At 41.3% G+C, this 27,791-nt stretch overlaps 1 protein-coding gene across 2 annotated transcripts in view; it reads right to left on the reverse strand.

Annotated features, from left to right (window-relative positions):
- Positions 1–27,791, reverse strand: part of LOC135210924 (carboxypeptidase D-like) — a gene marked incomplete at its 3' end in the record, with an annotated part of 572,526 nt that overhangs the window by 486,117 nt on the left and 58,618 nt on the right. For both annotated transcript variants that reach the window (XM_064243890.1, XM_064243891.1), the window contains 1 exon segment: positions 4,125–4,354. In XM_064243890.1, the coding sequence (XP_064099960.1) occupies positions 4,125–4,354 (230 nt within the window).

Raw genomic sequence — 27,791 nt, forward strand, 5'->3', positions numbered from 1 at the left:
TCCAAGTCACGTCATCTAAATCATGTCATGTATCCTCTTCTCCCGGCAGCAAAGTTTCGGTTGGCATCTCTCCTCCACTCACATAGCTGGAGTGAGAAACGTCATAGCAGAGCGTTATCCCGATCAGTGCCCCTAGAGTCGGAATGGTCACTGGACAACAGTTCGTTCCAATGGATCCTTCAAAGAGTTCCAGGGCTACAGGTGGATCTCTTCGCATCTCAAGCGAATCACAAACTGCCGTGTTATGTAGCCCCCAACCTGGACCCTCTGGCCTATGCCACGGACGCCCTGGCTCTAGACTGGAACAACTGGAAGAAGATTTATGTCTTTCCTCCAGTGAATCTTCTCATGAAAGTTTTAAACAAAACTCAGGACATTCAAGGGTCAAGTGGCTCTAGTAGCCCCAGATGGCCGAAGAGCAATTGGTATCCCTAATTCTGGAGCTGGGCCTTCGTCCTCTTCGGATCCCCAATCCCAGGCTCTCCCAGTCAGTACAAACGAAGACTGTGTTCGCTTCCTCAGGGATTCTCAAAACCCTAACTTTATGGACTTCATGAAGTTTGCGGCAAAAAAGAGATGCGAATATTGACCCTCAGAATATTCTCTTCTTGGAATCCGATAAAAGGGATTCAACTTTGAGACAGTATGATGCTGCTGTCAAAAAGTTAGCAATCTTCCTGAGAGAATCAGATATTAGAATCATGACAGTTAATTCAGCTATATCCTTTTTCAGATCCTTATTGAAAAAGGTTTAGCAGCTAGCACGATTACGACAAACAAGTCAGCCTTGAAAAAGATATTTCAATTTGGGTTCAACATAGACTTGACGGATTCCTACTTCTCGTCTATTCCTAAGGCATGTGCTAGACTTGAGACCTTCTGTAAGGCCTACGTCAGTTTCATGGTTCTTAAAACGATGTTCTAAAACTGGCTTCAGAAACCGATAATGACACATGCTCGTTTATAATGCTCTTAAGAAAAACCATGTTTTTATTAAGCTTAGCTTCAGGAGCAAGAATTTCAGAACTGTCGGCTTTATCCAGAGATCCGGATCATATTCAATTCCTTCCCACAGGGGAAGTCCTACTTTCTCCGGAACGTAGCTTTTTAGCAAAGAATGAAGATCCTTTGATGAGGTGGGAACCTTGGAAGGTACTACCCTTCCACAAGATGTATCTCTTTGCCCAGTTACAACCTTACAAGCCTTCTGTCCAGGACCTCCTCATCCTCATCGGGTCCCCTCTTTAAGAGGGAAAAAGGTGGAACTTTATCCATTAAAGGCATCAGGCAACAAATCCTGTACTTTATTAAGCAAGCCAATCCTGACTCTTTCCCGAAAGCACATGATGTCAGGGCAGTAGCCACCTCAATTAATTATTCCAACACATGAACTTCGATGAGTTGAAAAAGTATACCGGATGGAAATCGCCGACAGTGTTCAAACGTCATTACCTTAAGTCCTTGGAAGCTCTGAAATTTTCAGCAGTAGCAGCGGGTAACATAGTTTCCCCTGACTCTAGTTAATTTGTAGTAGAAGATTCAGTCCTCCTTTCTACCTGCCTCGCCCAACAGTTCGTCTATTCCTGCCGTGTTCATTTACATTCACCTTGTGTCTTAGCTGCTTTTATGATGATGTAGTGGGTGCCCTTATTTTTTTGCTAGGGACACTCACAGATGATTATAGATATGATCTCATGGATGTTACCCCCTTATTTTTATGCTAGGGGATACATCTTATTTATAATGGTTACGGGTTTTGTATATTAAGTCATATACATTCCTTATATATTATCATTGTGATTAATTTGTTCATTGATTATTTTAATTGCTATTATATTTTTGATACATGCCTTTACACAGATACCATTTTGTTACATGTAAACCATTTTACCTCTGTACATATGTAAATTACCTTATGATAAGAAACATGATTAAAATTAAGTGTAATTTAGCATTTTATTTCTATTTTTTGTATCACTGTGTATTTGTATCTTTTTAGCAATTATATTCGTTTTTATAGTTTATTTTCTCTTTTATTTGAGACCTATTCTGATTTATTTTATTACTTTTGTTTACATCTTGTGCTATTTCTCTGGTACGATTTCGCGCAGCGACACGAGCTGAGCCCAGAAAAGGGATTTTGACGTAAGGAAAAATCTATTTCTGGGCGATTGGCTCGTGTCGCCAGCGAAATCCCACCCTACCCATCCCTTCGCCCAAGATTGTCTGCTAACTTCAGGATGGCCACCAGAGGCGCAGCAGTCGGCAGCATGGGATGGAGTAGTAGTAGTACGAGCTGCTCACTCTGTGGGTCGGCTCTCCTCATGGAGGGTTTTTGTAGTGGGAGATTTCTATTGGCATTTGGCTCGTGGTAGTGGTCTCACTCGCCTAGTGTTCATACCGACACCCTCTTGGAGGGTGGAGCGAGTCAGTTATACTGACCTTTTTCTTTATTTTATTTATTCTCTGGTATGTGTTAGTACATTTACCCTAGAAATAATAGATTAAAGGATATTTCCATGATTGAGATTTCCAAAACAAAAGATAGCAAACCTCTTCAAACTTTAAATCATGGACGATATCCAGTCAATATGATGGCAAACTGAGTGCAATGAAAAGCGGTATTCTTTGATCGCTCTGACAGAAAACTTTGCATACCCGAGATACTGGCAGGATAAATCAGGACATCTAGTGAACGGGTGCTGGATATCACTCTGGACAAGTACAAAGATCAACAAACTGGCCAGAATTATTGATACAAGTCAAACAGGAGAGCCTTCTAAACTTGAGGATTGTTAGAAATGCCTTTAACTTGTAACAGACAATGACAATTCCCATGTGGTCACATGAAGCATGTGGAAGTATGATAGAATCTTCTCAAATAAGTGTCTCTAAAAAATGTCTTTCCTGAATGGAAGAAGACCAGGAATATCTACCCCTCAGGAAAGGAAGTCAAGATTCGACCATTCTGAAGGAAGGGATCAACTGCCCATGCCTGAAGATCCTGGCATGGAGGGCAGTAAATTGGGAGAGAAGTGTTTTGGGCAGTTGTTGACAGATTGGTGTTTGGGTTACACAAGCTATTGGAGTAAGAAGCAGAGTCAAGGTAGTATTCTAATTTACCTACACAAAATCCCTGACAGGTCAAGACCTCTTTGCGAGCAGAAAAGTAGCATTTGACATCAGGTAAAAACAAAGCAACAGCTATATAAAGGCAATGTTTTCTCACACCTGAAAAGTGGTGAACAAATCTATATACAAATTATGAAAAGATTTCAAATAATACATATAGTTGGAAAGCTTGCAGTGTCTGACATACATTAGTAATAACAGTTCCAACAATGACATAAAGTATCTTCTGAAAAAATGTGTAAAAGGTCTCTTGAATCAGGAGCTCAAGATCATAGTTTCTTGGGACTGCTTGGCGAGTCGCGCAAATTTGTTTTGGAGCAAGGATGCTTTAAGGGTCCCAGCAACTGGTCAGGACCTCACAGGGTCTCCCCAGAGGTTCTACAGCTTCTGGCAAACCTGAGAAAAAGGAGGCTATCTGGCTGAAGACCTTGCCCTTTCAGCAGAGTTGGTCTTCAATAACATTCCAAACTGCCAAAAATTGTAGGTTGTTTACCTTCCAACTCCCTGACAATAAATGTTTTTAGAATGACCCCTCCCAGTCTACCAATGACACCCAAAGAAAGTCTAAGACAAACAATAAAGCAACAACAAAAAACGAGACCAATTTAAACATCCTAAAGCCCCAGTTGATTACACTGGCACCAGAAGGATGCTGCCTGGTAACGTCCAATGTTCCTAAATACAGGTCTCCAGGTGGCGAGTGGGGGAAGTACTAGACGAATAAGCCAGTACTTACAGAGAACAAGGAGAACCATTTTGATATCTGTCTTACCTTCACTTGCATGGGAGGTAAAGGTAACTAATGGAGAGGTGAGTTCCAATTTTAAAAATTATCATTGTGGAATTAATTTTTGTAGTTACTAATGGTAACCTTTTAAACCAAATTTTTCAATTCACTAACTTACCTTAAGAAAGCGCAAAGGTGTAAGAACAACTCAATACTGTAGTTGTACTATGACTAGCAAAATCTCTGAATGTGACACTTTACTTACCGAGAATCATCAAATGGGTAACTTGCTACCACAGATCCACCATGAAGATTTCCAGAAAGAACAAAAGGATTATTAACAATCCAACTCATCATCGCTAAAGTTTCAGGCTGACGGCCCTTATAAATTTCTTCCTCTGAAAGGGACTCCCATTGAGATGGGAAGTCTCTATTTAGGTCAACAGCATTTGCGTTGGACCTTGCACCTCCCCTCCAGTCATCACAAGCTCCCTCCTGGAAATGAATAAAGTTAAAAGTAAATTTTCAGGAATTTTTCATAACCATATATTCTGTAACTATCATCAATCACATCAGACATTCTTGATAAGAACTGGTCATATAAAATACTCTCTCAAAAATATGAATTGCAACTCCTCAAACAATTCTCATGTCTCCTGGCCATTTTTCTTTTTTTTATACTTTAATTTGGTATACTATTGCACTCAGCACATTCTTATCACAGTCACGTATTTAAAACAACAAATTTTGAATCAATTTGTGGTATTTTTCATAACAAATAAACCTTCGGTCTTAAGGGAGGACGCCGACTCCATAAGGCTCCATTATTAAGTAAGAGCTTATAGCCACCTTATGGGTGAGTGGATTTGCTTCAAATTTTTACTACTTATTTTTCAACCAATAATAAAATTTTTCAAAGGGGAAAATTTAGAAATTGAACTTCTAAGTTAATTTTTTTTGTATTTGAAAAAAAAGTCATAACATCACTTTAAAAACATGCAAAAAAAAAAAAAAAATCATTCAAATATCAATTTCGCTATTTGATAATCAAATTATATAGTTATAATACACCCTGTAAAAGTTTCATCAAATTTAGTTCAGTCTTCTTGGAGATATAAGACTATTTTTCAAAAGAATAAGCTTTGAGAAAATGGTAAAAGAAAAAAAATTATGCTTATTTTGTAATAACTATGAAACTATTACAGTTAGAAGGCTGATTTTTGCACTGAAACTGTTTTGTCACATAAGAAATATGCCATGAAATTCACAAACATAATCAAATGAATAGAACTGTGTTCTCTCTTGATTTATATACTGCCTAAAATTTGCATTTATGGAGAGCACTGACATCATAAAGCCCCATTCTATAAAGTAAATGACTTTATACCTAATGACAGAAGTTTATGTCCTAACTTTTAGCATTGATTCTACACATGTACAGTAATAGTGAATAAACGCAAGTCTTAGTTCAGTCTTCTTTGAGATTGAAGCACTTAGTTTTGGAAGAAAAAAATTCTCAGGAAACAGCAAAAGAGCAATTTTTCTGGACTCCAAAACGAGAAAATAAAAAATATTTAGATTCTGAAGGTTCAGTTATCCCTATAAGCCATTTTCTCTATTACGCTAACAATAGAGAAAATTTGTTTTCCATACTTTTTTGACAATTTGTCGCCCAGTGCCGTAAAAATGATGAACAAAGTTGTCCATGAAATAATCTAAACATTCTTTTATTATAATAATGTTTCTAGATATGTTTATTTATTGCAAAATGGTTCATAGCAGACTTGATCCAATGTAGAATCATTCATGGACTCTGACATTTTTTTCAAGTTTTTTTTAGACAGCGCCATATGTACAAGCAATGAGCAAAATTGTCCATGAACCAATCTAAACATTCTTTAATAGCAAAATCGTTTCGAGATATTTATGAATAAAACTCTCAAAAATAGTCAATAACTACTTGGACCTATCCTGAATTCTTCATACAGAGATTTTATACAATTCTTTTTACAATTTGTGGTTCACAGTTTCATAAAAACAAACAAAATTGTCAATAAACCAGTCTAAAAATTTTTTTTTAACATTATCACTTCAGGATATGTTTATGAATTTTGACATAAAACAGTTGAAAACTGTTAATACCTAAAATTTGATAATTCCTTGAAATTTGGCAGTCAGTGCGTCCCTAACATAAGGATAAATTCTCAAGCGCTTGCTGGAGTCCGGTTAAAAGCAACACAAGGAATTGGTGGCAACTGGCGTTAGCCAATAGGGAAGGAGGAGGAAGCTACGTGATCTACTTTACCCCAGCTATGGATCATCAATTCAGTTTCCTTCTAGCCCAGAGAAAAATGAGAGGTAGCTTGAGGTAGGGTGTATATGTTAAGACCAAAGGTTTGTTAGTTATGAAAAATACAAATTGATTTAAAACTTATCATTTGTTCACATACAGAACAAACCTTGGTCTTAACTTAAGGAGGGAGGCTAAGAAAGTCTTAGAACCAACAGGAGGTTTGGACCACCTGGGCTCACTTCCTGACCATAGAAAGGACATAGGAAGGAGTTAAAGCCTCTGATCTATTTAGCATAGGTTATTGAACAGCCAGACATCTGGGCTAAAAGAATAGAAAGGACATATCTCTATTGAGTCTTGAAGATGGTAGAGAAATGTCAGAGACATGCCTTTTAAACATAGAACTAGTTCTAGAGCAGCTCTATAACCCTTGATGGCTGAAATTGAGAGTTGCTTCCCCCTAGAGAGAAAGAGAAGGAAGTCCACTACCTGTTAAATAAAAGTTCTGACAGGAGAGAAATTGCTTTGATGACACCAATCACAGTAGACTGCCCATTTTCCTTGAGACATGCCTGTAGATTATCTTCTGAGGTAGCCTGACATCACCGTTGTTGCTCTGCGAGAAAAGCCTTTCACTTGCAAGAGATACCTCATAAGTCTCCAGCCATGAAGAGATATGGACCCTACCGGTTGGTGGATGCCCTCCATGTGTGGTTGGCAAAGAAGGTTGTACTATATAGGAATCTCTCTTGGAGCTTTGGTCAGCAAGGTTAAAAGATCAGGAACCATTCTGTGTGTGGCCAAATGGGAGCCACTAGGGTTCTCCTGAGGTTCTGGGAGATCATCACCCTGTCGATCACTTGACGGATTAGGCAAAAAGGGGGAAAGGCATATGCTTCCATGTTGTCCCAGGAATGTTGAAGGGTGTCTTCTGGCACAGCCCAGGGATCTGGAATGACCAAACAAAAAACCTCTAGTTTTCTGTTGGATCCTGTTGCAAAAAGGTCTACAATGGGCCTTCTCCACAGATAGAATAGCCTTTCCGCTACCTCCAGCAGAACGAAATAGATTCAAGTTTGCAACAAATTAAAAAAAGCCACTCATGAGCTTGGAGAATCAAAGGATGGGATGAATTGCAACTATTTAGACTTAACAAAACACTTCTAGAATCTGAATATACTATTACAAATTTCTTTTTCTCAGTGTGATGAACATTAGCTAATGCTCTATTAATGGCAGAAAGTTCTGCTGTATATACCAAAGCTGAATGAGGTAGCTTTGCAGCCTCATAAGAATCTTCTGTAATTACAGCCAGCCCAACTCCCTCTCTCAACTTGGAACCACCAGTATAAATCTTATGCACACCATCATGGGTTACTTCATGTTCTAAAAATAAACTCTTTGCCATTTCATCAGTAAGGTTCTTCTTAACCTTTGCTTTGTTACAAAGTTTTGCTTTAGGGATAAGCCATGGGGGGAAACTGGAAGTTACCGTGAAATATTCTGATTTTTTTAACGTGTCATTGTTGGAAGGATTTCCAGAACTGCTTTTAATGCGCATTAAGTAACGCAGATCCAGTTTCTTCCACCGTAAGTCAAGTGGGTATATACATAAAGACTATTGACAGAGGATGTCCATAATGCACCGGAACAAATTTGTAATCCCATGTTATAGACAATGTTGAGGTCGTTTAGTTTACTTTTACACGCTCATATCCAGAAGACTACTTTCAACAGATTAAAAGATGCTTTTATTTAACATTTAAGGTTATCAATATGTTTGGCTCATGTGAGTTTTGAGTCGAATGTCATTCCCAAAAATTTAACCTCATCAGCATATGGTGAAACAGATCCCTCAAGTTTTAGATTAGGTAGAACCTCTTGACATCAGCTCCTTGAAAAGTGGATAGATACACTAAATAGCTGGAAATTTAAACCCATTTAGCTTGGCCCATTTGGAGACAGAATCAATAGCTTTCTGTAGGTATCGGCTAGCAGATATAGCATTGTAGGTAGTGCAGTAAATGGCCATATCATCCACAAACAGTGAAGCTCAAACAGGGCTTGGAACTTCATCCAAGGTGGCTAATTATGGCAACAACAGAGGGTCAAACTGAGAATGCTTCCTTGTGGAACTCCTTCCTCTTGCCTAAAGGGGGAAGATAGATAGCTCCCTATTCTAATTTTTATAAATCTCTCGGATAAGAAGGAATGAATGAATTGAATTAGGTTGCCCTTAATACCCAATTTCTGAAGTTAAGAACTCCATTATGCCAAGTAGTATCTTAGGCTTTTTCCAAATAAAAAAACTACCTCTATTGCTTGACACTGATTAACCCTCTTACACCGATTGGACATATTAAACATCGAGATAAATTGTCTCCCGGGTGCCGATTGGACGTATTAAACGTCGACATAAAAAAGTTTTTTTTTAAATTTGCGGAAAAATACTTATAGGTCTACCAGCCAAAAACTTTTGAATCATGCGCCTTGGGGGATGCTGAAAGCTCACAGATCAAGGCGCGAATTTCTTTCTTATCGCACTAAAAAGTATCAGTGACACATCTCGGAAATTATTTCGTCACTTTGACAAAATTTTTGCACCATTTTAAATTAGCCGTTACAAGGAGTATTATATATGAAAATGTGTGCAATTTCATGTAGAATACAACAAAAAAATACTCATGATTGTAGCTTTTATCAGTTTTGAAATATTTTTATATAAATAACGATAAGTGCCAAAATTTCAACCTTCGGTCAACTTTGACTCTACCGAAATGGTCAAAAAACGCAATTGTAAGCTAAAACTCTTATATTCTAGTAATATTCAATCATTTACCTTCATTTTGCAACAAATTGGACGTCTCTAGCACAATATTTTGATTTATGGTGAATTTATGAAAAAAACTTTTTCCTTACATCCGCGCGGTACCTCTTCCAATAAATTTTTTCGTGCGATTGTCGTAATGTTTGCCCCATTTTAAATTTGCCGTTACATAAAGTTTTATATATGGAAATGTGCGTAATTTCATGCACAATACAACTAAAAACAACCCATGGTTGTAAATTTTATCAGTTTTGAAATATTTTCATATAAATAACGCAAAGTGCCAAAAGTTAACCTTTGGTTAACTTTGACTCTACCAAAATGGTCGAAAAATGCAATTGTAAGCTAAAACTCTTATATTCTAGTAATATTCAATCATTTACCTTCATTTTGCAACAAATTGGAAGTCTCTACCACAATATTTCGATTTATGGTGAATTTATAAAAAAAAAAAAATTTTCCTTACGTCCGAGCGGTAACTCTTCCGAAAAAAATCAGAAATTTTTTTGTGCGATTGTCATAATGTTTGCACCATTTTAAATTAGCCATTACATAAAGTTTTATATATGAAAATGTGCGCAATTTCATGTAGAATACAACTAAAAATGATTGAAGGTTGTAGCTTTTCTCATTTTCGAAATATTTGCATATAAATCACGATAAATAGAAAAAACCATGTTCGGTCAACTTTGACTCTACTGAAATAGCAAAAAAACGCAATTGTAAGCTAAAACTCTTACAGTCTAGTAATATTCAGTCATTTATCTTCATTTTGAAACAAATTCAAAGTCTCTGGCACAATATTTAGATTTATGGTGAATTAAAAAAAAAAACTTTCCTTCCCTCTGCGCGCTGATTCTCCGCCGCAAATCTCCGAAATGCGTACGTCGCATTCTCGTTATATTTGCTCCATTTCATATTAGGAGTTTCATAGAGTTTTATAAATGAAAATGTGCACAATTTCATGTAGAATACAACAAAAAATTATTGAAGGTTGTAGCTTTTCTCATTTTTGAAATATTTGCATATAAAAAAATATTTAAAAAATTCGACATTCGGTCAACTTTAACTCGTCCGAAATGGTCGAAAAATGCAATTGTAAGCTAAAACTCTTACAGTATAGTAATATTCAATCATTTATCTTCATTTTGAAACAAATTGGAAGTCTCTAGAACAATATTTAGACTTATGGTGAATTTTTGAAAAAAACATTTTTTTTACGTCCGCGCGTTATGAATTCACGCATCATTTTGTGATAATATTTTCTCTGTGTTGCTTTGATCGTTTTACAATGTGTTATATACTAAAATGATCACAATTTAGTGTACAATACAAAAAAAAATGAACTCGTTAGCTTTAACCGTTTCGCTCACAGCGCGATTTGAATACAATTATATATATGAAATTTTGTTTTTGCGCTATCATATATTGCATTATTTATATATGATAATGATATTTCTGGGCTCAGCCTGTGCTGCTCCATGAAATGTATCCTTGATCCTCATTTCTAAGGCATAAATATTGCTATATATACCAGAGAAAAAAAGAAACAATAGTGCCAGAATTTTCTGGCTCGCTCACCTTTTAATAAAGGTGCCGCCGGTATAGTAAAAGAGCGAGTGGAAACCACTACCAGAGATCCCTTGCCAATTAGCTTCTTCCTCCGCCAAAATCCCCCATCTACAGAGGAGCCGAACCAAAGCCCCGCTACCCGCTACTACTACAGTGAGCATCTCTGGCGTCATTCCTTTTTTTTTTTTTTTCGGATGGTTGCATACTAAACTTCAGGCAATGACAAAAAAAGGAGCCAAAAATGAACTCTTAATCTTGAAAACTAAGCGCGCTATGATTTTTTGAAAAAAATATTTTTTCCGCTTCGGCACTCACTTCGAGACCCCCTCGGCATATGGGAGACGATATTTATTATACCCCTTCGGCGTAAGAGGGTTAACAAACCCCTGCTGAATTTGATTGGAGAGTCTCATAAGTGGGTCGAGGGTAGACCTACATTTACGAAATCCAAATTGGAAAGGAGAGAGAAGCTTATCTGATTCTAAGTGCCATGCCAAGCAATAATTTATCACTTTTACATCAACTTGCAAACACACCTAGTTAGTGCTATAGGTCTATAACTTGTGGTTTATTGGGGATCCTTTTTTTGTTTTTTGAACTGGGATTATGATGGAATTTTCCACGATCTTGGCATAATTCCAGTCTCCCAAATCCTGCTAATGATCTTAAGAAGGTAGCTTTTGGCCTCTTCAGGTAAATTCCTGAGCAATATATATAAAATAGTATCTTCATCGGGAGAAGTTCATGTAGTGCTTGAAGAGAGAATCTTGCATTGTATACTTCCCAGTTATGACATATAGATTGAGATTGACCGGAGTGTTCCCGATTCTTTTGAACTCACTAGAATAGTTATTAGGGCTAGAAAAACTGGAGAAATGTTGACCGAATAATTCAGCTACTTCTTAAGGGTTTGTAATGAGGTTATTTTCTACTCTTAAAGTGGAGGTTTTGGGTGTCACAAATTTCCCAGAAAGTTTTCGTACCTTTTTCCATACAAACCTCAACAGTGTTTTAGAGTTAATTCCTCTTATATAATAAATCCAAGGGTCCTTCTTGGCACAATGAAAGTATCAGCGTTGTTTTGCCATGGCTTGCTGATATATTGTTTTAGCAGTGGAAGTGCCACTTGATTTGTACTTCTTGTAGCATCTTCTAGTAATTTTTCTTAAGGTGGCACATGTTTTGTCCCACCATGGAACTGTTGGTCTCCTAGGCTTGCCAGGAAAGTTCTTGGAATAGAGGATTCTGCACTGGCTAAAACAGGCATTTGTCCAATAATTATATGAGTTTATGTTGTTAAAAGATTCAAATGGTTTATCTAGTTGGATTTCCTTCTGATACTTCTCCTATTTAGCTTCTAATGACTTCCATTTCTGTGGCATTTCTATAGGGATATTTCTGGTATACTTCAAAGAATGGGATAGAGATAACTGCCATTTAAAAATTCATTTACAGACCAAATAAAATCTAAAGCTATTGCAAAAGAGCATATACTTCGATCAATAGCAGAGTACAAATTAAAATATATATTATGGTAAGTCATAGTAACATCATTTAAAAGCTTAATATCATTATTATTAATAATGTCTTAAATAATTTTACCTTCATTATCTGAAATATGTCTTCCCCATAACGGATTATGGGCATTAAAATCACCAAGAATAAAAAATGGTTGAGGCAGTTGATCAATTAGTGATTGGATATCAGTGTTTGTGAAACTAGATCTAGGACACAAGTACATGGTAACACAGTAATCTGCTTGTCTACTGTGATCTTAAGAGTAACAGCCTGTAAATTTGTGCTAAAGGCTACAGGCGAGCATTCCAGTGATTTGCTCACAATAATAGCAGCTCCTCCATGTGCTCGATCACCCACTGGAGGGGTAGTCATGAAGATCTCATAATTAAGTCCAGGATTGAACTTCACTGGACCTAACTGAGTTTCCTGCAAGCAAATTACACCAGGATTTGTTTCTCTAGGGAGGACCTTGAGATTTTCATTACGAGAACACAATCCTTTACAGTTCCATTGTAGGATGTTGAATAAAGCCATTATGAATCAGATTTGATAGTCTTTTTTTTTTTTTCTCTTTGGGTGGTCTGGAAATAGATGGTTTTCTATGACTAACACTGTGATCTTTATTTTCCCTAGTTTGATTTTCTTTAGGAGGGTGAATATCTACAGTCGTAATTTGAGACATCTCTTCACCATGGTTTTTAGGTTCCATTTAAGTACTTGTGTCACTTGAGCTTAGTACACTATAGTTATTATATGCTAAAGCAAATTTTGTTTGGAGTACATAGGGGGAGAGCCTGAAGGAGTCTTTCCTCTCTTGGGGTTTCTTTGCTGTTCCAACTCCATTAGATCAGGCAGAGATTCTACCTGCAATAGATTTACTACTTTAGAAGTAGGAGATGAAAGAGATGACGGGAGGGCCTCATCATCTGGAGGAGATACTTTTCCAACCACAGACAGCTTGCCTGCTTTGGTGGTGTGTGCTCTTGTCTTCAGTGATTGTGCACCTGACTCAGATAGCTGGGCCTTTACCACTGGGTTTGTTACACCTACTGCAGGAGGAGGTCCCCCCCCCCACCCAGTCCCCTTGTGGTAGTAAGGGGTAGTGGGTTTAGAGCCCTTGCATAGCTCTTGATTGGCCTAACTGTTGTTTGGCATATCCTATGCTAATATGTTCAGCATTAGCTTTATTTACTGCTGACAGTTCATATTTATATGATTCACAATCTTCATCATTAGCCTTATGGTTAAGCTGACAATTACTACATTTTGTTGATTCAGATCAAGTACCCAGTCAGGGGCAGAGCAATTTATACAAACTTTTGCTTTCCCATACTCGTGATGAATGATCAAACTTGAAACAGTTGAAACATCGAATAGGTTTCGGGAGGAAGGGTCTTACTCGTACTCTTTTGTTTTCAAAGATTACATGGGATGGAACATTGGGGTCTTCAAAGGTCAAAATTATCATATTAGCAACAGATGTCTTTTTCACTTTCCATACTGTCAAATGGCCTCATTTTAAGTATCTCACTTTCCGTGAACTCATGTAAATCTTTACAAATTATTACGCCTCGGCCGTAAATTCAGGTGGGGTCTGATTTCTTTAATCACATGATGCCCAGAAGGATTCATTACAGATAGCATTTGTACTCGTGCTTTTGATTTAGCATGTATGAGCACCATACCTTTTCCAAATCTAGTTATATCTCCACTCTTTATTTCCCCTACCGTTTTCTGGAGGTACTTGCAGAACCTATAATAATTATAAGTTTCCTCCTTACCTGTAGCAACTAGCCACATAGGAGATTTGGGAGTTACGGATGGAGTATTACTCTGCGTTTTCTGATGGGTATCTTGAACCCATTCAGATGGTACATATTTATATAAATTTTTAGATACTTTATCTGTCAAAGCTCCTTTAATAATAGACTGATTTATTTGCACTGTATCAATACTACTACTAGCCTTTATGGCATCTTCATATTTATCAAATGTAACCCATGCTTCCCATTTCGATGTGACTTATAGGAAATTCACTAGTATTTCAGTTATGGTTACAAAGGAATGGAAAATTGTCATAATAACATCATAGTAGTGCTGGACTGGTATGTCTACTACATGAAACACTCAAATTCTTCACATTTGGTAATTTACCAACATAACGTTTTGTAGAGCTACAACTCAGCTCTTGATTAATTGAAATTTCCTGGGGTAGTCCAAGACCTTGTCCAACGTTGTCATATGCGCCAGATCATCAAAAGGTCCAGGGGTACTCTTATAAAGATATCATCAGCCTTTCATGAAGTTTATTCCTCCACCAATGTTCACAAGTGAGAACCGACTTCCAAATGTCCGCATCCCTACTGTACCCCATAAGAGACAGCATAACATGATTGGAGTGGCTCAAGTGTAAGCTAAACCCCCTTGATATGACTGAGAATATTACAAGTATTACAAGAATGCAATCATCCCCACTCTACCATGTCATGGGCAAACCAGATAGAATCCCAAGAGTCCTATCCCCAGAACCAGATCTCCCTGGAATCCGTGGCCCAGCTCCGAAGAATAGTTCCGCCTGATATCTCTCAGGTCCAAACATTATCGGGCAGTTGATGATCCTACCACAGTTCCCACTATTTAATTTCGGATATAAACCCAATCCCAGCTATGATATCTTTTCCTATTTTCATGTCCAATAAATTTTACAAAGGTGGAAAATTCCACAACAATTAATCCAAAAGATATACAGTGATATATGGGACTCTTGGTCTCGAACCCAGGAACAAATTCCTGGGGTTCAAGAGCCTCCTCACCAAGTCAAGGTGGTCCCCCATTGAGGGAGGGGGAACTCATATGGTCAGGTTCTCGTTGTCTAGCCACCCATGCTATGTCTTGTCTTACCTCTTTCAACAGAGGAACCAGAAGCATGGGGGAATCCCTCGAAGAAAACCAAAATTCTTCCAGTCTCCACTGAAGACAGCAAGGGTGGAGATAACTGTGAGAAGGATGACCTCCACTAACAAGCTGGATGCTTCTATTTGGACAGGAAGGACTGGGCTATGCTCCTGAACTCGACTATTCGCTGATCTGATGAAAACACCTTTGCTGCCGTCACTACTATGATCATGCCCACGTAATGGATCCCCTGACTGGGCAAAAGATTCGACTTCTCCAGATTTATCTTGATACCTAAGCCATGCCAAAAATTGGAGTAGATGACCTCTGTCTTGGATCAGCTTTACCCAAGAAATGGCGAGGACTAGCCAGTCGCTTAGTTATCTCAAGATACAAATCCCATGAGAATGAGCCAAAGTTGAGACTAGGGTGAACACTTGTAAATACTACCTGTGGGGTTGTTGATAGTCAGAAGCAAAGAACCTTGAATTGTAGACTATCTCTCCAAGGCTGATGCAAATAAACTTCCTGGATGATTGGTTAATTGGAATCTGGAAGCAAGTATCCTTCAGGTCCATTGTCAGCATGAAGTCATCCTTCCTGATGGCTGCAAGAACTGTGTGTGGGGTTCCCATCTTGAATTGCCTGCTTCCTTGGGATCCAGAAAGTTGCGACTGTAGAAACCCGGAGAATGGTCTTGAACTATCTCCAAAGGCCCCTTTACCATCATTTTCTTCCCAACCTCTTGGAGAGACAGAGGCATTAGTGACCCTGGAGAGTATGTTGATTAGTGAAGGGGAAGTGGGGAAGTCGGGGAGGGGAGGAAGAAAATCAAAAGACAGTAAATATCACACCTGTAGAACATCAACAACGCATGTTTCCACTCCATACTGCTGCCAAGCTGCCCAATGGCTCACCAGGCAACCCCCTACTGAAGGCAGCAAAAGGCCACTCTATTGTCTACCTCCTCTTCTGGCCTGGGAGAATGCGCCTGAAAGGGCTGCTTATGAGTGGTCTTCTTGGTTTGTGGCGGCGAAGGCTGATGACCTCTGTGTGGTACTGCCACACTTTAATGTCTCTTAAGTCATGTGTAAGAACTTGATTGAGCTTTCTGTTTGGAAGTGCCAGCATGAGAAATACCAGATGTTTTTGTAATAACTTGATGGACAAGATGATCATTATTGCCTACTCTACACCTGTCACTTGCAGAGTCCAGTGATCCTTGGGAAGAGAGATGCAGAGGTCACATCATCCCCATTCCGTAAGGCTAGAATGGAATCCATACTGATGAATTTTGAAACTTGAGAAGAGCAGAATTTCTTCTTTTTAGCAGCAAATTGGCCCACCCATTAGCTGTTAAGTGATCCATGTAAGAAATCGTCTTGCCACCAGATTGCAACAACTCTCTAAACATGTTACTCATTGAAGATGAAGAGAGCTGAGCCACAGTTGCTGCCCATAAATTCAAGCCATGAGGCCTCTTGGTGAGAAAAGGAAGGACCCTCTACTTTAATCTTGTCTAGTGTAATGTCTGTGCTTATACAAACCAAGTCTGGGTTAACTTGTTTGGGCTGTAAGGAAACTTTGGAGGGTGCATAAAAGCGTCTATATCGAGGCAATGACAAAGGAAGTAGCTTAAAGGATTTACTGGAATGCAGTAACTTATTCCTTCCAGGGACAAGAGAATTCACTTCCCTTCCGGGAACAAGAGAATTCACTTGACTTAAAATGAAATCTACATGCTTAGAGCATGGTAATCCCAAGGAGGACTCAAGTCTCTCAGGTTCTAAAAGTTTCAATGCCTAGTGTGATCTGATGAGAAAGCCACAGTTTTTTTAACTATGTCGTTACACCAACAAATAAGTTTACACCCAAATATATTCAACTATCTCAGCATAAGAACAGACAATCCCTGCTTTACAGCAGCGTCAGTCAATGGTTTTTTCGGTTTTATGATGCTTGGCTAACGACGTTACTAACTAGATTTTCAGCGTTAGTAAGAGATTTTCGGCAGTTTATCAGGATCATAAGTAGTTTATTCGTGCTTACAGTGTCGTAACCACCATTTATTACCATAATTATTGTGATTCTGGCTAATAACGATCTTTGATTATCCATGCTTGCCCGGGAACAGAACCCCGTTGTTAACCGGGGACTACCTGAAACAGGAGACGAAGAAGAGGCCGGAGAAGTTGAAGATGATGATGAGGAAGGTGATCTGTGACATCTCTTCTTGGAAATCAGAAGCTCAACACAGCCGTACTTATTGAGAAACACACCTTCCACTCTATCACAGAGAGCCTGGATGAGGGAGTCAGAGGGAGCAGGCACATGAAACTTGAGGGAAGACACAGACAGTCCCTGCCTGAAAGGAGAAGGCATGGAGATAGGTGTTGGGAGAGCCATTGACAGATGGGATGACATCACTGAGACCGTTGCATAAAAAACAGCCCCGGGGAAAGCCATTGCAAGCCAAAATGATATCACCAAAACAGAAGACCTGGAACTGCCATGGCAGAAGTCACTGTGGTACGAGATGACATGCAATGAGACAAAAAGCCCAGAATGGGTTCGTACTCCTGATAGGCTTAGTGATGCCTGACATTCAGACATTTTCTGTGCATCTCCTTCTAAAAACAAAAAGGGTACTAGAGTGGGGTCCACCTCCCCAAAAGAAAAGGGTAGCAACATTACAAATATGACCTTCCGAGCTCCCCCCTCAGATCTTTTAAGGACAAAGCCAAAGAAGAATGAGAGGGAAAATAATCTTTGTGAGAAGCTGCAGCAAGGATAGGAGACTTTGGTAAGGAAGAGGCTGAACAAGAAGGAATCGGAATGCAGGCCATTAAGGGAAACAAGAAGCCTTCCCATGATGGCTCTGTTAATTTCCTCTCATTAGCAAATCTCTTCCACTGCTCAGGAAACCAAAGACAACACACAGAACATGGGTTACTTACGTTTCAAATGTGCTCCTACTACAAGTGGGGAGGACCAGTAGACAAAGCAGACAAGTACTAAGAGGAACAAGGGTTGTTACCATCTTCAAGATGATGTTTCTGATGCCTGGGAGGCTTACCTGAAACACGGGCTTGCATTTGGGAAAGGCAAATAAATCACAGATTAAAAGCACACAAAAATGCAAAACAAAAAAATAAAAAATAAAAATGTCTTAGGTGTAAGTGGGCAGGAAGTGCGAAATATGTAACCGGCTTTATGCAAAAGATGGGCATTGAACCCTCTAGCTATGATGACAGTTAGAGAGAAATTGAATTGATGTGTAACTGGGGTAAAGCAGGTTGCATAGCTTGTTCCTGCTCCTTTATTGGCTCATGCCTGTTGCCACTAATTCCTTGTGTTGTTTTTAACTGGATTCCAGCTGGCACCAGAGAATTTATCCTTGCATTAAGACCGAGTATTGTTTCGTATATGAACAACTTCAACTCTTTTATTTTCTACTATGAAAAACTTGGCAAATGGAGAACCCTATCAGTCAAGGCTAGATTTTTCATTTGAAATTAAAGTGATCAATCACAGATCACTGAGATTACCAAAATACTTTAATCAAATTTTATATAGCCACTGCAAGTGTTATAAATTTATAATCAGAATTGCAGAAAATGGTCTTTGCTCATTATAATGAAACAGCCAAATAAAATTCTTAAACATAACTGTATAAACACCTAATATACTTATACGTAAACATGGTAGTATTTTCATTTTAAAATAAGTTTTTAAATATACTTACCTGGTAGTTGCATATATACTATAGCTTTATCCCGCCGATTCGTCGCGCGCACAGCAGAAATTCAAAATTCGCAGCTATCGCCGATAGACGGTCAGGTGATCATACCTGTGCTCCCTCTATCCAGGTACTTGGAACCATTCCCATTTGTCCTCAGATATTCCATGCCCTGTTCTCAGAGGGGAGGAGGGAGGGACCTTTTATATATGTAACTACCAGGTAAGTATATATTTAAAAACTTATTTTAAAATGAAAATACCATTTTTAAATATCTAACTTCCCTGGTAGTTACATATATATAGCTGATTGACACCTTTGGTGGTGGGTTAGAGAACCGCAACACCATTGGGAATTCGTAAAATTATTAATCGCTACAAATTAGCTGTACCAATAATCTGGTTCTTACCTGATAAGGAAGCTGGCTTCAAAGTTTTCCTGCCTCATTAGCCTGCATTCCTTGAGAGACCCAGCGATCCACCCAGGGTGCTGTATAAAGTCTCTGTGGGGCTGTCACACGGTCCTTGACCTTAACATGACTAAACCACCACCCTTGCTATCCTGGCAAAGCCATAGACAATGAGCTGACCACCTGACCCACTAACACACTAAAAACACACTCCATAAAACCTAACTTAGACTTGCATCTCAGACTGTGGAAGGTTGCAACAACCTTTGCAGACAACCTGTGATATCAAGTTCAAGAAAAAGCAGTAGTACCTTCTCCAACTACGGTGCCGGAGGCAACGTACGGACCCAGGGAGCAACAATCTTCATATTGGGTCTGTACCTCTTTGAGGTAACAATCTGCGAAGATAGACTTGCTTCGCCAGAATGTCGCTTCCAAAATCGCTTTCATAGACTTGTTGTGTCTATACGCCATTGAAGTTACCACAGCTCTTACTTCGTGCGCCTTGACTTTGAGGATTGGGAAGCTTTTCTCATCACAGTTCTGGTGAGCTTCCCTTATCAAATCCTTGATAAAGAATGCCAGTGCGTTCTTCGACAAAGGTAGCGAAGGCTTCTTCACCGAGCACCAAAGGTTGTCTGCCTGTCCTCTTAAGTTTTTGGTTCTCTGCAGATAATATTTTACGGCCATCACTGGACAAAGGCTTCTCTCCTTTACCTGTCCTACTAAATGAGATAACCCTGGTATGGTAAAGGATCTAGGGCATGGCTGAGAAGGATTCTCATTCTTGGCGAGAAAACCTAGTTGCAGCGAGCAGACTGCATTCTCCCCATTGAAGCCTACCTTCTTGCTAAAGGCTTGCATCTCTCCTATCTTCCTGGCTGTTGCCAAAGCAACCAGAAATAGGGTCTTCTTGGTGAGGTCCTTCCACGAAGCTTTTTAAAGAGGTTCGAACCTGTTTGAGGTTAGAAACGTCAGGACAACATCCAAATTCCAAGAGGGGGTTGGATTGTCCTTTCTCTTAACTGTCTCAAAGGACCTTATGAGGTCCGAGAGATCCTTGTTTCCCGACACGTCAATATCTCTATGACGGAAGACGGATGCTAGCATGCTGCAGTATCCCTTGATGGTTGATACTGCTAGTTTCTGTTGGTTTCGTAAATATAACAGAAAATCTGCCAGTTGAATTAGAGAGGTACTGGAAGAGGAAATGTTGCTAATTCTGCACCATTCCCTGAACACGTCCCACTTAGATTGGTACAACTTGATCGTGGACGTCCTCCTCGCTCTTGCGATTGCTCTTGCAGCTTCCCTCGAAAAGCCCTTCGCTCTTGCCAGTTTTTCGATAGTAAAAAGGCAGTTAGATTGAGAGCGAGGAGATTTTGATGGTATCTCGCTATATATGGCTGTCTTAGTAGATCACTCCGACAAGGTAACAATCTGGGGGTGTCTACCAGCCACTCCATCACTTCTGTGATCCAGGGTCTCATGGACCAAAATGGAGCTATCAGGATCATGCGGGCGTTGGTCGACTCCCTGAACTTCTTCAAGACTCAGTCTAGGATCTTGAATGGGGGGAAGGCGTACGTGTTTAGTCCTTCCCAATCCATGAGAAAGGCGTCCACTGCCACTGCTTCCTGGTCTGGGACTGGCGAGCAGTAAACAGGTAACCTCTTTGTTCTCTGCGTTGCAAAGAGGTCTATTGACGGTTCTCCCCACAGATTCCAAAGCCTGCTGCACACCTCGTGATGTAGGATCCATTCTGTCGTGAGAACCTGTCTTCCTCTCCTGAGAAGATCCGCTCTAACGTTCCTCTCTCCCTCTATGAAGTGAGTTATCAGAGTAATGTTGTTCTCTTTAGCCCACAACAGGAGATCTTTTGCTGCCTCGTAAAGGGAATCCGAACGAGTGCCTCCTTGTTTCCTGATGTAGGCTAACGCTGTGGTGTTGTCTGCGTTGACCTGTACTATCTTGTTTTTTACTTCCTCCTGGAAGTGTAAAAGCGCTAGATGAATGGCCACCAGCTCCTTCACATTTATGTGCCATTCTTTCTGATGGTCTTCCCATAGACCCAAGATCTTGTCCTTCCCCAGTGTTGCACCACATCCCACGTCCGATGCGTCTGAATACAACACTAGGTCGGGGTTCTTCTGTTGAAGTTCGAAGCCTTCTTGTAGTTTGTTGGGGTCGTCCCACCAACTCAAATGATTCCTGATTCCCAGAGGGATCGGAATCCACGTCTCAAGGTCTTGGTCTCTTGTCCAGTATCTTGACAGATGAAACTGGAGTGGATGTAGATGTAGTCTTCCCAGGGAGGCGAATTGCTCGATCGAGGAGAGGGTCCCCAGCAGACTCATCCATTCCCTTGCCGAGCAGGTCCATCTCCCTAGGAAGAGCTTCACCTTTCTTAAGCAATCTAAAATGGGATTCGGGGCTGGAAAAGCCCAAAAAACCACTGACTGAATCCTCATCCCCAGGTAGATGATGTCTTGTGAAGGCGTCAGCTGTGATTTGGCTAGGTTTACTAAAAGTCCCAGTTGTTGCGTTACCATCATTGTTACTTGTAGGTCCTCCAGACACTTTTCTTGCGACTTGGCTCTGATTATCCAGTCGTCCAGGTACATCGATATTCGTACCCCTTCCAGATGTAACCAAAGGGCCACATTCGAAACCACTCGAGTGAAAACGTAAGGAGCCGTGTTTAGTCCAAAACAAAGTGCTCTGAACTGATAAGTTGTTGCCTGATGAACAAACCTCAGATATTTCCTGTAGTTCGGGTGAATTGGGACGTGAAAATATGCTTGTCTGGTGCCTGCTAGGACTGAAGCACATGTCTCCATAGCAAACTTGACTTTGCTCACGAACTTGTTCAGTGGACTTACGTCCAGCACGGGTCTCCAACCCCCCGAGTTCCTGGGTACCAGAAATAGCCTGTTGTAAAATCCCTCCGAAGAGGGGTCCTCTACTACTTCTATCGCTGCTTTTGACAGCATCTGGTTGACTTGTTCTTGAAGAGCTGCTGCTTTGCTTCCCGAGTAAGTGGCTGTCAACTCTTAACAGTTCTGACGAAAGAGGGGGCTTCCTTAGGTAGGGGATCTTGTATCCTTCCTTCAGAACTTCGACTGTCCAATCGTCCGCTACCCTTTGGCACCACTCTCGCCAGTAGTGGGATAACCTGGCTCCCACTTGTGTCTGGAGGTTGTCGAGTTCATTTTTTGGTTTTCGGTTGCAGTTTGGTGTTTTTTCGAGGTTGTCCTCCTGCAGCCGTCCTCAGGCTTCCTCTCAAAAGGGCTCTCCCACGAAAGGGCTGACGCATGGGAGGAGTTTCCTTCTCCTTTCTGGCTAAAAAGTTAGCCGGAAGAACTTTCCTCGCAGTTCTAGTAATTAAATCTTGCGTCGCTTGTTGCACAAGAGCAGCCGACAAGTCCTTCACTAGTTCTGAAGGGAAGAGCTGTTTAGTTAAAGGAGCATACAAAAGCTCTGACTTCTGTGCAAGAGTCACTCCTGACGACAGGAAAGAACATAGCATAGCCCTCTTCTTAATGATACCTGCTGTAAAAAGGGCTGTGAGTTCGACCGTCCCGTCCCTTACAGCTTCATCGAGACAGGCAATAAGGTGCATCTGCGTCTCATTCTTGTTGTCCGTCACATCAGCGAGGGCTCCGAGAGTCCAGTCCATCAAGCTGAAGACTTCAATAGTCCTGAAGAAGCCTTTCAGCAAGTGGTCTATCTCCGAAGTGGACCACATCACTTTAGCATTAGTCATGGCCGTTCTACGCGATGCGTCTACGAGTCTGGAGAAGTCCCCTTGGGAGGAGGCAGGAACTCCCAAGCCGAGAGCCTCCCCAGTCTCGTACCATACGCTAGATCAAGAAGCCAATCTCGTAGGGGGAAAGGAAAAGGTTGTCCTACCCTATTCCTTCTTCTTCACAATCCACTCGTTTAAGGTCGAAAAAGCCCTCTTAACCGATCTGGCCAAAACTGTCTTCTTGAAGGAGGAAGACTTCTGGGGTCTACCCTTCAAAAACTGTGAGGGGGGGCTCTGAGGTACCGCCCGCTGGAAATCTGTAGGATACAAGTCCGCCAAAACCGCAAGTAATCTCTTGAGATCCGCTTCATGCAGAGATTCTTGCGTCTCGTCCTCCGAGATCTCTTCCAGTGGATTGACGTTATCTGATGTCGAACGAGCAGGGGAATCACGCGTGTCGTCCTGTTTGCGTGCGTCATGCATGCGTCCAGCATGCTGCGAGGGAGCGTCACGATCCTTGACACCTCCCGTCATGCGTCCAGCTTGCTGCGAGGGAGCGTCTACAAGCGCTGCAACTTGCAGCGAGTCCGCGTCTAGCTGACAGCAAGCGTCTCACTGTTCAAACTCCGGTTGTATCCTCTTTCTGGGTCTGTTGACGTCCTTGGATTCCTTCTTGTGTGTTTCTTCTCTCAGTCCTTGCGACTTGAAAACGTCAAACAAGAGACGTAATGGACTGTTGAAGTCCCGATAAGAACGCTGCTTGCGGTGCCTCTTGCTGCTGGGGAACAACTGGAGATGGCACTGCACGTATGTCTACCGCTTCGGAGACTCTAGCAGGGGTCTTCTGGCGAAGAGGTGGTGATGCCCCTTGCGACACCTCCCAATCCGGGGGAGGGGAAGAAGCGTGAACCGACGTAATGAGTACGTCTTCTTCTTCCGAAGAGCTGTGCGTCCTACGTCTCTGTTTAGGCGCGGATGCGTCGTCCTCCTACGACAAGAATCTCTCCCGAGAGCTCCAATTACTCCACGAAGGTTGCTGAAACGAAACGGGAGACCGGCGTCTCTTGAGAGGTCTCGACTCTTGAGGTTGTCGCCAACCGCGTCTGGGTCTTGCGTCTTCTGATGAAGATGAACACTTCCTCATCTCACCTTTCCTGCAGCGAGGGGGAGCGTCCTGGGATGTGTCAACAGGATCACTCGAGGGGACGTCCGCTCGCTGTTCAACATCTCTCACCTCCCTTAGCCTGTTGACGTTCCTTCTCCCAGGGATTGGGGAGCATGGAAGAGGTCTAGGGCTAGGAGCATGACAGACACAAACGGATGCACCCTCCACTGCACTATCACTGTCACCAAACTTGCGTTGCAAACCACTCACTGCCCCCCACATCGCTTCCTTATCCGAAGTAAGGGATTGCACTTTCACACCCACGGCAGAAATAGCAGCCATAATATCTTTCATAGTTGGCTCACTTACCTCCGACTCCGTAGGAGGATCTGGTACTACTACCTTAGGGTTAGGATCAGGAATATTAGTCTTAGACTAGTTAGAAAGGGCTTGACTATCAGAGGATCTAGATGAAAGAACACTCGAAGATCTAGCTCTCCTAATTCTGTCCTTTTCTAATCATCTCACATAACGATCATACTCTCTCCACTCTCTCTCCGACAAACTATCACACTCATTACATCTACTGTCAAAAGTACATACATGCCCTCTGCAATGCTTACATACCGAGTGGGGATCAAGAGCGGCTTTTGGAAGCCAGGTCTTGCACCCCTTCACACACATTCTAACAATAGAGTCAGCCATCTTGAAAAAATCAGAAAACCAGTTAAATAGTCCAAGTCGGAAATCAACAAAGTCTACCTAATCCGTGAGAAAAAGCAAAGGAAAATCCAAAATCAGCGAAAGCCATCAACGAAAAACCAAGCGATGGGTACTTCACCAATTTGTAGTTAAAGCAAACCCAAACAAAGAAGAGCGAATTTCCAACGTGCTGCTCGAACGAGGGAATTTCTGAGGACAAATGGGAATGGTTCCAAGTACCTGGATAGAGGGAGCACAGGTATGATCACCTGACCGTCTATCGGCGATAGCCGCGAATTTTGAATTTCTGCCATGCGCGCGACGAATCGGTGGGATAAAGCTATATATATGTAACTACCAGGGAAGTTAGATATTTAAAAAAACAAAAATCACACTTTGAACTGAAAACTCTATACAAAAGGCAATTACAGTATACATACTATACGTAAATTTTCCCCCCTATGTAATAATATATACGGCATAAATAACCTTAAAAAGATAATGAAACCCCTAATTTTTTTTTTCTCTCTCTCTTGAACATGACACAATTCCGTAGGTAGGTAGACAAGCGCCATAAAATATGACAATTTGTCGAAAATTGCATTTTTCCTAACTATACAAACCTGAGGTCCTTTAACAATAGGAAGGTAACTAGCGGCAGCTGGGACGGTCGTAAGCTTCGAACAAGGGGAGAACGGTAGTTAACTGCTTGTCCGATCGTGCGCGCGCCCGAGAGGTGAAGAATCACTTTTGCTTTAGGCCCATGCAAAAAGTTGCAGAGTGAGGGGTGGCATGAGGTGGGACTATATGTAAAGGACCTCAGGTTTGTATAGTTAGGAAAAATGCAATTTTCGACAAATTGTCATTTGTTCCGATACGTAATACAAACCCTCGGTCCTTTAACAATAGGAAGACTCACTTCTTGGTGGGAGGAATCCGAGTCTTTTTGGTGAACAGACTGGTGTTCGTCCAACCCTGGAGTGCCTCCCTGGTCGTAAGAGCAAGGGAGGGATCCAAACCTCTGTCCGATTGATCGGGGTGTGCACCGAAGGATCAATGGTCAGACCTCTGGGCCAAGTACTAAGAGAGAGGCAAGCGTATCTCTTCGTACCAGCAAGCAAGAACTTGTTCCTGTTTGCAAGAGACAATCATAAAATGATGGGTTTGTCTCAATTTGGCATCCACTTCCTCCCCCTTGTTGGAGGAAGTGGTGGATATTTACTCCTATCCCTACTGAAAGGGATAGGATGGTGCTCTATTGAGTAGCTCACCTGCATCTCGTCCTTACCCAGCAGGGTGACGACCGTGTCCCTCTACCCAAAGGTAGAGGGAAGAAAAAGATGGGAAGAGGAGCCAGTCACACTCTCATTCCTCATCCATTCTTACGGTCACACCAGGACTCGATGCTGTTCAGCCTGCGAGGGTCTGGGTTAACTACACAACGTGTTGAGCAACCACCACGGTTCCCAAGGAAAAAGATCCAAGGAACTGTGGGCAATATCCTGAAGGTAGAAGGAGGTGCATGCGGTCCGGTTGGACCAGGCGCCTGCCTTCATTACCTGCGCCACGGAGAAGTTCTTGCGGAATGCGAGAGAATGATGAAGAGGCGTCCACACTCATCCTGGGTGTCGAGTTTCTTCAGACAGCTCCGTCGCACCTTCACAGGACAAAGCAGCATAGCCTTCGTATCGGAGGCGGTGAAGTCCATTAGGGAGGGTATTGTGAAGGACTCGAACCAATCGTCAGTTACCGAAGGGTTCTGAGTCTTCGCTACGAAGATCGGTACGAAATCGAGCGTCACAAATCCCCATCCCTTTGTGCTTGACTTCTCAAGAGAAGTCATGCCGTTACCTAAGACGAAAAGAAGGGAATAGTCGTATGACCTATCCCTCTTCTCGACTTTGGTTATGTACAGTACTCATACTGACAAGCTATTAAGACGAAGTAATGATTGCTCTGGAACAACCGAACTAAGTCCACAGCATAGTTCGTAACTGACTCGGGCGCTCTGACAGCTGCTGACTGACTGGTTCGGAATCAGTAGAGGCAAGTTGTCCAAGCATCCGGGTAAGTCACGTGACCTTCGCCCTTTAAAGAGTTATGCTGAGAGACCAACAAATAAAATATTTGTTAGTCACCGATGCCGGACGGCGCGGCGATGATTCTCTTAATGCATAAACTCAAAAGGCGAAAGTCAATTGCCTTCAAAAGACCGAGGTCCCTGATGGCAAGAAAATCTCATAGACGTTGAATCTCAGCTTAAGGAGAAACAACACTATGTGACGTTGAAGACGAAGGTAGGCAATGAATGCAACCTACGTCTTCCAGCTGAATCGAGAGAAGGAATCTCAAGATTCTAAACCTGTGCTTACAAATGACTGAAAACGCTAACCGCCATTCCATTGCTGTCCGTTGTGCAATGAAAGCGGGGCGTTCTTCAGTAATGAAACACAGGGGAGAGCCGCTTGAAGAACTGCTTCTCATGGGCTGAACGTTTGGAAGTAAAGCTGGCAGGTGTGGGAGTAGGCGATGTCTTTCAATACATCTGCTAATCCGGGGTGAACAATGAACAATTGTACACCTCCGAATACAAGATATTTTGAGGACAAACTCAGATTCCGCAAAAATCATTCGCATTATCGGGATACGATGCAGCAAGAGACTATTACAGAATTCTGTTACCGTGCGGTAAACAGAAAGATGAGAGTCGAATAGATATCTCTGTTTAAAATTCTCGCAATACCGAAGACGATGAATACTAGCGTTTCACAGCAGTAGATGGTCATTCATGTATGCGAGAATCCCCGTTAATCAGAGACTTAAGTCCGTGATTGTTGGGCAGAGATACGGTTGTTATTCAATCAAAGCAGGTGAGAAAGACATAAACAACCGTCTATCTCAAAGCGGCAGCTGATACTGAAATGCCTCGGGCAATTCAATACGCAGTAGCTGTCGCTGACTCGTCATCCTGAGTTGCCAAGTAATCCTTTCCACGAAGGAATGCGTTCGGCTAGAACCACCGAGCATAAAAAGATATGCTCGAGCAATTATATTTAAGCGAAACGAATTTCGGTAAATATAAAAGCTTAAATGGTGTTGTTGTGACAACACCATAAGTATAAAA

The sequence above is a fragment of the Macrobrachium nipponense genome, chromosome 4, assembly GCF_015104395.2.
Source record: "Macrobrachium nipponense isolate FS-2020 chromosome 4, ASM1510439v2, whole genome shotgun sequence".
Classification (NCBI taxonomy): domain Eukaryota; kingdom Metazoa; phylum Arthropoda; class Malacostraca; order Decapoda; family Palaemonidae; genus Macrobrachium; species Macrobrachium nipponense.